Raw genomic sequence first — 13940 nt, forward strand, 5'->3', positions numbered from 1 at the left:
GAATATCCATCTAAAAACAGTTTAGAAACTGAAATTAAATTCTTTCTAAAACTGGGTACATAAAGACAATTTCTTAAAACCAAATTTCTATTTCTACTAAAAGACAAGTAGGCGTCTCCCACTGCAACAGCTGCCACCTTAGTAGCATTGCCCATGTAGACGGTAATCTCCCCTTCAGATAGTCGTCGGGTTTCCTGGAACCCCTGCAAGGAATTGCAGACATGATCAGTGGCTCCCGTATCTATACACCAGGTGCTGGTAGATAACACCGCTAAACATGTTTCAACAACTAGAGTATGAGATATACCTTTGTTTTGGTTCTTACGAGGACAGTCCGCCTTCCAATGTCCTGCCTGCTTGCAGATGAAGCACTTGCCCTTCGGCTTCTTCATTCCAGCTTTAAATCCCGTACTCTGAGATTTATTCACTTTCTTTGCTGAACCAGTTTGTTTCTTCTTCTTCTTTCCTTTCGGTTTAGAAGTAGAACCATTTTCAGCATAGTGAATTTGAGCATTGTGATGAAATAACCCTTCTGCTGCTTGAAGTTCTGTCAGTAGTTCCCCTAATGAATAAATCCTTTTATTCATATTATAGTTCAGTCGGTGCTCAAAACTTCTAGGTAGGGTTTGGAGGATCATATCGATCTGGGTTTCCCCATCAATTTCTCCTCCAAGGATCTGTATTTCGTTCAGATAAGCCATCATCTTTAGGATATGATCCCTTACAGGAGTACCCTCTTGCATGGTGGCTGTCATTATCTTTCTCATGGCTTCTTGCCTAGAAGCCCTATCCTGATGACCAAAGAGTTCCTTGAGATTGTTCATGATATCATAGGCTGTTGGTAAATCTTGATGCTGATGTTGCAATACATTTGACATTGAAGCCAAAATGTAACACCGTGCCATCTCATCTGCTTTTACCCATTTCCTATGATATTCAATCTCCTCTTGGGTAGATTCTCCAGTAGGTGCATCAGGGTAATGCTCAGTCAGTACAAATTTATAGCTTTCAGCAGTAAGAACAATGTCCAGGTTTCTTTTCCAATCTATGTAGTTAGGTCTAGTAAGTCTATTTTGTTGAAGTATGATGGACAGTGGGTTGAAAGACATCCTAAGAATCACAAATAACTTTTGGTCAGAACTCTAAATTTAGAATAATATTGATTCCTCAAACAATACTATTTTAAATTAACCAACACCTTAAAACACCGTGAATTTTGTATGCCACGTTAGTGTGGACGTATACAAATTCAACATTTGTAAAAGGAGGGTTTTAACCCATTAATTTTATTATCTTGTCAACCTAACTTTTTGACAAATAAAATTAATAGTTGGTATTATTTGGTCACACAAATAATAGCAGTGACTCCGTTAGGGAGGATACTATTAGATGTGTCTAAGTGTACACCATTACTTGACACTAAGTCCATTAATAAGATTATGCCCCTTCCGTTGGGGAAGATCACACGCTCTTAATTAACTTCCTATAGTCATCCAAAAATGGAAGTCTATTCTAGTGATCCACAAACAAGCTCATCCGTTATGGAGGAAGGCACTCAGAGCCAACGCGCAAGCTTGTTTGCATCACTTACAAACCAGTAATGGAGACCATGGGATTTACTTAAAAATCCCTCTCCCACTTAGTTATTTATAAATGAGGAATTTTAACTATGCTAGCCTACTAAACTTGTAAACTAACATGCACACACAGCACAATATAAAAGCAATAAATAGAAAATCTAATTTTCAACTATTATGGCTTTTATCTTTAATTGTCCTCCGTGTGTTGTCATCCGAAGCTGCTGCCATATTTGGCCACCGCCACCGGGTCTAACTATCGCATCCATCTTGCTTCTAGTTCCGCTGCGCCTCTGGTCCTTAGAAGGTTCCACGCTTTGCAAGATTCGATCCGCGACATAAATAGAATTTTACATTTTGATCCTATATTCCATAAAAGGAATGTACATGTATCTAGATCAAAAATAAAATCCTAATAAAACTAAATACAGCTCCTGCTGTATTTTAATACAATCATGCACACACATATAAATTGCCCTTGACATGTCCAAGGGTCCAATCACACACATAATTAACTAAAAGCCATAATAGTTGGATCCTGCATCCATAAAGTTAGCACATCCTACTATTATCCTGCCTAAATTATGTATGACATGTGCATAATTAAACTAAATACCAAATACACAGAGGCAAAACCCTAGCTCTGATACCAATTGTTGGTTGCTACTCGGAAAACCTAGAGGTTCCACTGTACAAAAATTTTGTATAAAGGTCTGAACCTTTTCCTAGCTACCATGTGTTCTTTTAAATTAAATTTTGGATCGCCTGCGGAACTTAACACGTTTGATCCAAAACTTAATCTATTTGTTCTTTTAGGTTTTGACTTGGATCTCCTGCGGAACTTAACACGTTCGACCCAAGTCACCTTAAGTTATTAATTCCATTAAATATTAATTTCCATAAAAGGTTCCCAGTACTGACGTGGCGAGGCACATGGCCTTCTTGGATATGGGAGCAACCACCACCGACTAGACAAAACCTTTAATAGAAAGCTAATATTTAATTTCCTAAAATAACTTTAGGTTAACCAAAAGGAACAATCAAATCACAAGGAAAAGAAAGAAACAAAAGAACACAACTTCGAAAAACATATTCGAAATTCTAGAACGTAAGCCTCTTGTATTTGGTATTATTTCCATAAATAACTAGCATGATGCGGAAATAGAAATTACTAGTTATACCTTGTAGAAAAACCTCTTGATCTTCTACCGTATTCCTCTTCTAACCTCGGACGTTGTGTGGGCAACGATCTTCCGAGACGAGAAACCACCAATCACCTTCTTCTCCTCCTAGCTAGGTTCGGCCAACAAAGAGGAAGCTTCACCAAGGAAGAAAAACAAAATACTAACCAAGCTCCAAGAGATGCTAGCTTTCTCTCCTTCTTCTTCTTCTTCTCCGAGTAGTATCCGGCCACCACAAGAGCTCCAATAGAAGGGTAGGGTTCGGCCACCACAAGAGGAAGAGAGGGAGAGGTTGGCTAGCCACACCAAGGAACAAAAGAGGGAGAGGAATAATAGATGTTGTGTCTCATGAAGGCACCCTCACCCCTTCTTTTATATTCCTTGGCCTAGGCAAATTAGGAAATTTAATTACAATAAAATTTCCTTAATTTTCCTTGACATGAATTAATTGAGAAAAATAAAATAAAATTTCCCAATCAACTTGTAATGGTCGGCCACAATCAAAAGGAGCAAATTAGGAGAGTTTCAATCAACAAATAAAAACTTCCTAATTTGTTTCCGAAATTTTAAAAAATAAAATTTCTCTTTAAAAATCTCTTCATGGTTAATAAAAGGAAATTTCTATAACTTTAATTTTATTAACATGTGAATAATTTTAAAGAGAAAATAAAACATCTCTCCAATCTACAAATAAGGAAAGAGATCTAATCTCTTTCTTTAATCTTTTGTAGATCTTTTACAAGAGAGATATTTTAATTTTAATTCTCTTTAAATTATATCTTCCACATAATAATAAAAATTAAAATTAAATTTCTTTTTTAATTTTATTTGGCCGGCCCTACTAGCTTGGGTTCAAGCTAGGGCCGGCCACCCAATTTTATACCTAGGCCGGCCCTAGCTTGTTTCCAAGCTAGCTTGGCCGGCCCCCATTGGGTGGGTATAGGTGGGTATAGAACTCTATAAATAAGAGGCTACGATAGGGACCAAGAGGAGGAATTGGTTTTGGTCTCCCGATAAAATTAAGCATCCCGTGTTCGCCCCGAACACACAACTTAATTTTATCAATGATAATTCATTCCACTAGAGAACTATCATTGAACTACTGCACCAATCCCAAATTACATTTTTGGGCTCCTTCTTATTATGAGTGTGTTAGTCTCCCTGTGTTTAAGATATCGAATGTCCACTAATTAAGTGAGTTACTGACAACTCATTTAATTAATGTCTAAGTCCAAGAGTAGTACCACTCAACCTTATCGTCATGTCGGACTAAGTCCACCTGCAGGGTTTAACATGACAATCCTTATGAGCTCCTCTTGGGGACATTATCAACCTAGTATCTCTAGGACACAGTTTCCTTCTATAATCAACAACACACACTATAAGTGATATCATTTCCCAATTTATCGGGCTTATTGATTCATCGAACTAAATCTCACCCATTGATAAATTAAAGAAATAAATATCAAATATATGTGCTTGTTATTATATTAGGATTAAGAGCACACACTTCCATAATAACCGAGGTCTTTGTTCCTTTATAAAGTCAGTATAAAAGAAACGACCTCAAATGGTCCTACTCAATACACTCTGAGTGTACTAGTGTAATTATATAGTCAAGATAAACTAATACCTAATTACACTATGACCTTCTAATGGTTTGTTCCTTTCCATTCTGGTCGTGAGCTACTGTTTATAATTTATAAGGTACTGATAACATCATCTTCTGTATGTGACACCACATACTATGTTATCTACAATATAAATTAAATGAACAACTACAAACAAATATAGATAATTAGACCAAATGTGATTCTTTATTCATAATGAATGTTTACAAAGCTTAGGCTTTCAGTATACACTCCAACATAAGTCTGGGGGTGTGATGTGCGTAGATTATATACACTTTTATGCATGTTTGGACGCACAACTACTTGTATTTCATTGGCATAATTTATGTTTATTGGACACTATTTCTTTATAATATCATACTTCCATTATATTTTGCTCGAAGATATGCTCTTTGCTTTTTTTTATTAATAGGACACTATTTGGAGTGAAAATGGATTAAAAATGCGCACGGGAGAAACTCCGGAAGAAATCAAGTCTGGGTCATGTATGTCATACGACCGTGTGGTAATATCATGCTTTGGTCGTGCCAATGTTCCAGAGGCAAGGAGGACAACGGTCGTGTCAACAGTCCAGAGGCAAAGCAAGGCAATGGCGAGCCATTTCTCCAGAGGTCGTGTCAGCCCCCCCCCCTCGGCCCGCGCGTGGCCAAGCAGCACATGGCCGTGTTAACCTTGGCAGAGGAGAAGAAGGCCATGATCGAGTGAATCCACACGGCCGTGTAACCTTGGCCAAGAGGAGGATGCACACGCCCGTGTGAAGGCCACATGGTTGTGTCACGGCCCATGTGGAGGCCACGCCCTGCTCTATAAAAAGGGGGTTTTCTCCCCTTTTCAAATCATCTTGAGTTTGGGACTTCGTCCCTCTCCTTGGGAAAGGGTTCTCCCCTTAGTGGGAAACCCTAGAGCTTCATCCACCTCTATCCCTCATCGATCCGTCCATCTCCAGAGCAAGGAGGCATCCCCAAGACATCAGAATCATTGGCAAGCATCTCTTCTTCCCCTTCTTCTCACATCTACGGTTGTAAGTATGCTTTTTTTTTATGTTTTAGGGATGTTCTTCCTTTGTAATGGAGTAGATCTCCAGATCTAGGATGTAGGAAGTATTTGTTATGTGATGGATGATGTAAAACTATGTAGATTTGCCATGATTCTATTCAATGACTTGTTAATGCCTTGTTCAGTTTTGATGATGTGTGTGTGGATGCTTATATATATCTTTTGCATGTTTTATCAAATGGTTGTGTAGATTTATTAATCCCGTAGGGGAAATACCCAAGATCGTATGATCGAGGGGCGTCGTGACAGAGCTACCCCGTTAATGGACGTCTAGGGTATCACCTTGAAAGGAGAAACAAATCTCCATAAGGAAGTAGGGGATCAGGCGTAATCTCTATTTCTATTTCTATATTATTGTGTGTTAGTATGTTTCTGTGTTGTATGACCGAGGGGCGTCGTGACAGGGTTGCCCCGCTAACGGACTTCATAGGAGCCACTTCTATTTAGTAGCATAGGACAAGGAGTAGGATATCATGCCGGCTTATCCACTGCAGGGGAGAGTCGGTAATGAATATAACTTCCTACAAGAGCATGAACATAGAGGATAGAAATTAAGCAATCTATGTAACATCACCTAGCATTACAAGGAAATAGAAATCCTAGAATCTATCATCCACCATCCTCTTGCTCAACCCCTCTCAAGATCTATTATCTCTCTTACCTCTTTCTTTCTCTTACTTTCTTTCTAATCAATCTTGTGTTTGTCTAGATAATTCGCCGTGTGAAGTTAACTAGTGCTTAATCAACAGTCTCTGTGGATACGATATCTTTTATTATTACTGACGACGTAACCGTACACTTGCGGTGACGTAACACTTGCCAGATCCACTCCTGGTCAGGTCTCCAGATCCCTTCCTGGTCAGATCTCCAAATCCACTTCTAGTCTGGTCCCCAGATCCCTTCCTGGTCAGACCTTCATATCCACTCCTGGTCAGGACTCCAGTTCCCTTCCTGGTCATGCTCTCATGCTTCCAGACTCTCGCCCCAGTAGGAGTTATAAGTGAGCTTGCTCTCATGACCAACGACCTCTCGGTCAGAATTTCAGACTCTCACCCCAGTGTGAGTTATAAGTGAGCATACTCTCACACTTCCAAACTCTCACCCAGCGCGAGTTATAAGTGAGCATGCTCTCACGCTTCCAGATTCTTGCCCCAATGCGAGTTATAATTAAGCTTGCTCTCACGACCAACGACCTCTCGGTCGAAATTCTAAACTCTCGTCCCAGTGCGAGTTATAATTAAGCTTGCTCTCACGACCAAGTCCTGACACCCGACAAGTCCTGACACCCGACATTCTCTGACATCAGTCAGGCTCCAGAAGGTACGCACTGTCATATAAAAAGAGAGGTCCTCTCCCTTACGCAAGTATGCTCTCTCTCACATTCGCACTTGTCTTCTACTTTCTTTCACCTTCGTATACTGTTCTTCTGGGGGAAAAGTACTTGACTTGAGCATCGGAGGACCTGCTCCAGGGACTTTTTCTCTAGTTTTTGGCCTTTAACGTCCGTGTTCTTGTCTGAGTGTGCGCAGAGTCTAGGTACTGCCGGCTTAGTCACTGTAATCCGTCAGCACCACGTGGGAGTCTATTTTTGGAAGCGCATACAAGAAAGGTGTCTCAGTCGCCCCTCCGTCAACGCCAGCAACAGCTCATCCGACTTTCATCTAACTCAAATTCCAGACAAGATCACTCAGGTACAACACTATGAGTCTCTAGCTCAGTTGAAAGGGCGAGGATGTGAAGGGGAACACAAGTGATGGTGGAAGAGATTGAGCAAGAGAGGTATGGTGACAATCTAAATTGTCAAAAACAACATCAAGGTAGATGGTAGAGGAGTTTAAAATTAATAATTCATTCAACTGTTTTACAAATTTTGTTGATTAAGAAAAAAATAGTGACTAAGATCAATTTTATAAATTTGTTATATCTTCCAAGCAAAAGTACAAATTTTATTAAGAAAGTTGCATAAGATATCACTACATATCAATTACAACTTTTCCAAAAAACATCCAAATATGAGTTTACATTATTCAAACATTGATAGGGTATTGAGCATCCTCATTATATTGTAATGGTTGCCTCTAATGATTTTCAACATGCTCTTCCCACTATTATTTATTGAAGATGCCACACTCTTATATAACAACTGGTTCAACCAGCACCAAAGAGATATTATCTTTCATTTTATTATCAGAATGGGTGTACTCATCGGTGTACCTATATATGTCTTCCGTTGATATGGAAAAGTTGAGTATTCTTTCAATTATAGGTCGAGCTACTGGTGTTGGATTGAGACGTTCCTTATTTAGATCCTTCCATGCTTTCTCCACTATCTCTCGTAGCTTCTTGCATGCAACTTTTACATCTGTGCCATGATCTTTCATATAACATTCCACTGTAGAGGCAACATGGTCTCTCTCTTGCTCCCTCTACAAATTTTTTAATTGAAACCGTCAAACATTGTTGCTAAACTATTGTACCAATATTAGAAGTGACTAAAATGATTACCTCATCTGATCTTATATCATTGAGGAGTCTACCAATTACAGAGCAAGCTTCTACAAGCTTGGGAAAACTAGAATACCACTCAAATACCTCTTTTGTTACCACCTCTCCCATGCCCAAATACATGGAACAAATGACTAAAGAACAGGCTGAGGAGATCAATGAAACACGCAAGTGTTCATCAAGTGATGGCACATATCGATCCACGCCCCACTTAGATTCTTCAAAATATGCTATGGCTACCGCTTTAAACTATGTAAATCAAGAAAAAAGATTAGTTAATAATTTTTAGGATAACAGAAGTCAATATCTCTTTCCTATTAACATGCATACATCATTTTTAAGGTATTGCACACGATACTTTTCATTAAGTTCCAACTCTGCTTCAAATTCTTCCAAAGTCTTTAATAGCTTGAGATAAAAATCCTTTATGTATTCTGGTAAAGAATCAACAGCTTGGATATTCCACCTAAATGTAAGATATATGAGCAAATAGGTGGTCATGATATTGGTAAAAGAGTGAATATGAGAATTTATCATTTAAATTGAATTTGTTTTACAACATTTTAGTCCTATCATGTATGATTGTACAACAACAATATTTAAGGAAACAGAAAACTATCAAAATATGGATATACTAAAAAATAAACCTCTTGATCGCTTCCGTCAATAGTTTGCGCTCTTCCAATGTGCTATAGTTATCATAGATATCATCCATAACTGATAGAAGACAAAATGATTTGGTGCACATAACTCGAGCACGAGAATATTGAGGCTCGTAATATAAAGCAAGAACCCAATAATAACCTTCCACAATTCGATCACGAGCAAACTTTAATGATTTGGCAAGCGCTAAATCATTCCACCATCTTTAAACATGTCATCCACAAAAAAATATTCATAGAGAAACAAAACAATCAGTTTATACTCCAAATATAAATAAAACATAAATTACTTGTAATTAGAACAATAGAACTAACCAATTAAGGGTCATGCATAAAAATCATGTGAAATCTCTGACATTAAGCAAACTTGTGCAATACTATAGTCAGTAAAGTTAATGTGAACAATTTTTAAGTGCTATGATATTTCTATAACTATAAACCAATAATTTGAAATTCCTATCAATTGTCCTATTAGATTTATATATAATTGATATTAAATGTGAGGATTATGTTGTTTGTGTGTTCATATATATATTAGTAAAATATTTCTATAAAAAGATAAGTTAAATTTACTTACATTGAAACTTTCTTCAGTTCCTCTTGATAAAGAGATTGCAGTATATTGAAATCCAACTTTGCAAGTTCTAATATGACTTCATCTCGCGTTTCATCCTTTTGATAAATAGGCATATATATTCTCGCCAAGAGGCTTGTAATTCTTCGACATAGTGGTACCTCAAGGAAAAGAGATACTTGTGTCTTTAAAGGTTGTTCAAGTTCACAAAATAAAGATAATAGTTGAGACTTGGAAAAATAATTGGCTTCATCAAGTACAGTCTCTCCATGTGTTGCAAGATAAGACGCATTATATAAGCTTAGTAGTCCCTTTGCATCTCCATTCAAGGTAGATAAAAAGCTTCCATTGTTATCTTTGAACTTGTTAAAAGTATCTACAAGAGTGGGTAAACAATCAATAGTAAGTGTTCATAAAAATAATTAGTTAATTGTATTATTTTATATCAAACTATTTAACTAGTTTTATTCTCTTTGCTTTTTTAATAATAGCAATAAAAAAGGTTTACATGACAAATTTTAAATCTTAAACCTTGGCAATAATTTAGATTTTGCCAATATTATAAGTTAGCGCCTCTTGTTTTAACATCGTTTTTATTAGTAAAACATGTAAAACTTTCAATTAGGCATATATTAATTTTTCTTAGCCTAAATTGAATTGAATAATTAAACTAAAAATGGACTTTTTGGCAAATGATGACAGTACTAACTGCTTATCTTGTCATATAATTAAAGAAAGACATTTATCTTGAATTTCAATTTTATTTTATATATATATATATATATATATACAGAACTGCTATGCTGCGGACAAAGCCGTGGACCGCTGCGGACATGCCTTCCTGATCGGTCACCAGTCCGATCAGGGAACCTTCTGATCGGTCTCTGGACCGATCAGGGAATCGATCATTTTCTGATCGGTCTACAGACCGATCAGGAGGTTCCCTGATCGGTCCAGAGACCGATCAGGAGGTTCCCTGATCGGACTGGTGATCGATCAGGAAGGCATGACCCCAGCGATCCGCACGGCTTTGTCCGCAGCATAGCAGTTCTGTATATATATATATATAGTTTTATATATAAGAACATATGTGTAGGGTTGTAAATGAACCAAGCATTCATGAATAAGTTTGGTGTTTAGCTTGGTAAGAGCTTGTTTATGTTCATTCAATATAATTAAACAAACAAGCTTGAACAGCTCGTTAAGCTAAACAAACAAGCTTGAACACATATGTGTTCAGCTCGTTAACGTTCGTAAACAATGTTTGTAAACAATGTTCACGAATCATATTCATTAATAAAACTCTTTTCAATATGTTAAACAAACAATAAAATAAAATAAATAAATAAATTTAAATTATCAAGCTCAATAACCAAGTAAACAACTAAAAGTTTCAAACGATCAAACAATATTAAATTGAGAGCTTGATAATATCTAAACGAATCAAGCTCGAATCAAGTTTGAATTAAGAGCTTGATAACATCTAAATGAACCAAGCTCAAGCCAAGTTTTAAACAAGCTCAAGCTCATGAAAAATAAACCAAGCCAAGCTTAAACACTCATTTCAAAAGCTTGGTTCATTTTATGCTCGGCTTGGCTTAGCTTGGTTACCTTATCAAATAAGCTTGAACACTTCAAAACTCGACTCGGCTCAGCTTGACTTGTTTACAACCCTACATATGTATATATAACCTAATAATTTTAACTTATTTCTATTATTACCTGCGGAAACATTATAGCCATGCTGCCTAAGCAATCGAAATCTAAGAGAAGTTTCATAGAGCCCATAGTTGTTATCATCAACCTCAAAGATCAATCTCAATGCGCCATCTATTTCATCCTCAAAATGATAGTCCAGTCTAAGAAGTTGAATTGAATCAATCAAGTTCATAAGTTGCAGTATATCACTAGTGTCCTTTAACATTGTCTTTACTTTCATCTTTAATTCTTCCACTTTATTTATCATCCTTTGAAAGGACTCCTGAATCATCAAAATTATTAGATATACATCCAACAAGATATATTTAATCATCGAATTAATATTGTCATTTGTATGTTGCAAATAAGTCTTCAAATTTTAAGAAAGTTTCGAGAACATTGAATAAGTGTGAGAAGATCAATACCTGTGTTTGTGAATGAAAAGAGCTTCGGATGAAAAAATCACCCCAAACACTTGGATGATATTGTGTAGACTTACGAACTATCACTTCATCATCACCAACAAAATTTAGCGATTGCTTCTCCATCTTAACTGTGAGTTGTGATCTTTAGTGACCCTTCTCTTGATATTTATAGGCTCACTTAAAAAAACAAAAAAAAAAAGTGACTTGTAATCTTTAGCTATTAATCAAATTTAATTAGTGATTTGACAAAAGCTATACTAACACTTTATTCTTCGCTGACCATATTTACAAGGGGTACAATTGGTATTTTGGACATATCAAACAATGATTTTATTGTTTTTTGTGTTTAGGGAAAGATTGGGATTAGTAATGCATGACTTTTCAAAGTGATGGTGTCGTGCATAGAAGGTTTAGCACGTGATGAAATGCACCTCAAAAGCGGTTTAAATGATTTTCGTGTTGTCTGCCGCATTGTTAAAAATGCACAGTAACTTGTTATCGACACTAACTGAGGGAGATATTATCGGAAATATAAAATTTTTATTGAATTTAAATTATAAAAAAATAAATTCAATCTTATCTCTAGTTATTTTATGCTGCTATTTTAATTTTTAAAAAATGGATTATATGGCCATCGAGAAAAATAATTACTTTAATCAGAATAGACAAAGTTATAATGATCTTGTCCGGAATCTGAGTTAGATGACGATCAGGTAAGTTGTTGATGGCGTTAACGGAGGAGCGACCGAGACACCTTTCTCGTATGGGCTTACAAAAATGGACTCTCATGCGGTGCTGACGGACAACGATGACTGAGTCGGCGGTACCTGAGCTCTGCGCACACTCAGACAAGCATACGATGTTAGAGGCCAGAAACCAAGGAAAAAATCTTCGGATCAGACCCTCCGACGCTCAAGTCAAGTACTTTTTCCCCAGAAGAACAGTGTACGAAGGAAAAAGAAAGTAGAAGATAAGTGCGAATGTGCGAGAGAGCGTACCTACGCAAGGGAGAGGACCTCCCTTTTTATATTACAGTGTGTACCTTCTAGAGCCTGACTGCTGTCAGAGAATGTCGGGTGTCAGGACTTGTCGGGTGATGGAGGACACGTGACATCCTCCTATAGACTGAAGGAAGGTTCCATTCGCAGGTAACTGCAGACCGTTGGAATATTCCCTGACATTCAGTAGTTATTCTCTGACAAGAGGTTACGATTCCCTGGACTGGTTGTCATGTAGCACCTCCTGTCCCGACCTTCTGGCCCGACCGAGAATGAATAGGGAAGCTTAGGCTATTCTGTTGGATATAACACCTGGCCTAAACCTTGAGGAACTGGAGCTATGGTGAGATCGTCCAGGGGCCGACTGGGGGTTGACTGATCGGGATTTAGCTCACTAAGAGAACCAGGCCTGGATATAACCGAGCCGTGAGAGCCCGACCAATCGGATCCCGGTCAGATACTACTCCAACTACCCCTCATGTTTTAGACCAGGGTGTCTGATCTGGAGTCTTGGTCTGCGAGAACCCGACCGGGAACCATATTGCTGACGTAATCCCACGGTCCTACTTCTCTTTTCCCTAACCGCCGACTGCTACGTCCCCTTGACTTATGACTGCCACGTCTCCTTAACTTTCTGACTGTCATGTCCCCTTGACTTCTGATGGTCACGTCCCTTTGATTTCTGACTGTCACGCCCCCTTGCCTTCTGACTGCCACGCCCCCTTGACTTCTGATCGCCCAACTTTATCGGACACCACCATTATGCACCGTATCACAAGTCTCCCCCCAAGTCTAGTCGAAGGAGGCTCAGGTCCGACTGTCTAGACTCATGCTTTGATTTACTTGTTCCACTATAACGTCCTTAAATGTTGCTCCTTTCACCATAGTGTCCACTGTACTTCATTAAATACTTCATTAAAAAAATGCAACTCTGGTCGGCCTTCAATCTTTGTTTCTTTTTCCTTTTTTCCTTGCTTTCCTAGCACTTCTTTATTTGCTAATAACCTGCTCAGGATGCGGGTGTAAGAGGTAGACCCAGGAGTTATTAAGCATGGTAGTGTGTTTGTTTATAGCTCGTGCAAGGGCGTGCAAGCGAGAGTCTAACATCTTATAACTCGCGCTAGGACGAGAGTCTGGGAGCGTGAGAGCAGACTCACTTATAACTCGCGCTGTGGCAAGAGTCTGGAATCCCGACTGAGAGGTCGTTGGTCGTGAGAGCATGCTCACTTATAACTCGCGCTGGGATCAGAGTCTGGAGACGTGAGAGCAAGTTTAATTATAACTCGCGCTGGGATGAGAGTCTGGAGGCGTGAGAGCAAGCTCACTTATAACTCGCCCTGAGACGAGAGTCTGGAAGTCTGGCCAAGAGGTCGTTGGTCGTGAGAGCAAGCTCACTTATAACTCGCGTTAGGGTGAGAGTCTGGAAGCCCGATCGAGAGGTCGTTGGTTGTGAGAGCAAGCTCACTTATAACTCACGCTGGGGCGAGAGTCTGGAAGCTCGACCGAGAGGTTGTTGGCGTTGAGAGCATGCTCACTTATAACTCGCACTGGGGAGAGAGTGTAAAGGCGTGAGAGCATGCTCACTTATAACTCGCCCTAGGCCGAGAGTCTGGAGGCGTGAGAGTAAGCTCAC

At 38.5% G+C, this 13940-nt stretch overlaps 1 protein-coding gene across 1 annotated transcript; it reads right to left on the reverse strand.

Annotated features, from left to right (window-relative positions):
• Positions 1-7376: 7376 nt before the first annotated feature.
• On the reverse strand, positions 7377-11432 carry LOC121992309 (beta-eudesmol synthase-like). Its single transcript, XM_042546602.1, has 7 exons — positions 11310-11432; positions 10909-11167; positions 9190-9562; positions 8598-8816; positions 8281-8416; positions 7951-8199; positions 7377-7871 (listed from the first exon to the last, which is right to left on the reverse strand). The coding sequence occupies exons 1-7, from the start codon at positions 11430-11432 to the stop codon at positions 7578-7580; spliced, it is 1653 nt and encodes a 550-aa protein (XP_042402536.1). The 3' UTR covers positions 7377-7577.
• Positions 11433-13940: the final 2508 nt, after the last annotated feature.

This window comes from Zingiber officinale, chromosome 6B (genome assembly GCF_018446385.1).
Source record: "Zingiber officinale cultivar Zhangliang chromosome 6B, Zo_v1.1, whole genome shotgun sequence".
NCBI lineage: Eukaryota > Viridiplantae > Streptophyta > Magnoliopsida > Zingiberales > Zingiberaceae > Zingiber > Zingiber officinale.

Bases quoted from the DNA above. Each gene is read 5' to 3' on its own strand.
- LOC121992309 (XM_042546602.1), bottom strand. From the start codon at position 11,432: ATGGAGAAGCAATCGCTAAATTTTGTTGGTGATGATGAAGTGATAGTT. The intron at 8,417-8,597 runs GTTTATTTTTTA...TCTTACATTTAG, and splicing joins TTGACGGAAGCGATCAAGAG to GTGGAATATCCAAGCTGTTG. The intron at 8,200-8,280 runs GTATGCATGTTA...TGATTTACATAG, and splicing joins TGCAATACCTTAAAAATGAT to TTTAAAGCGGTAGCCATAGC.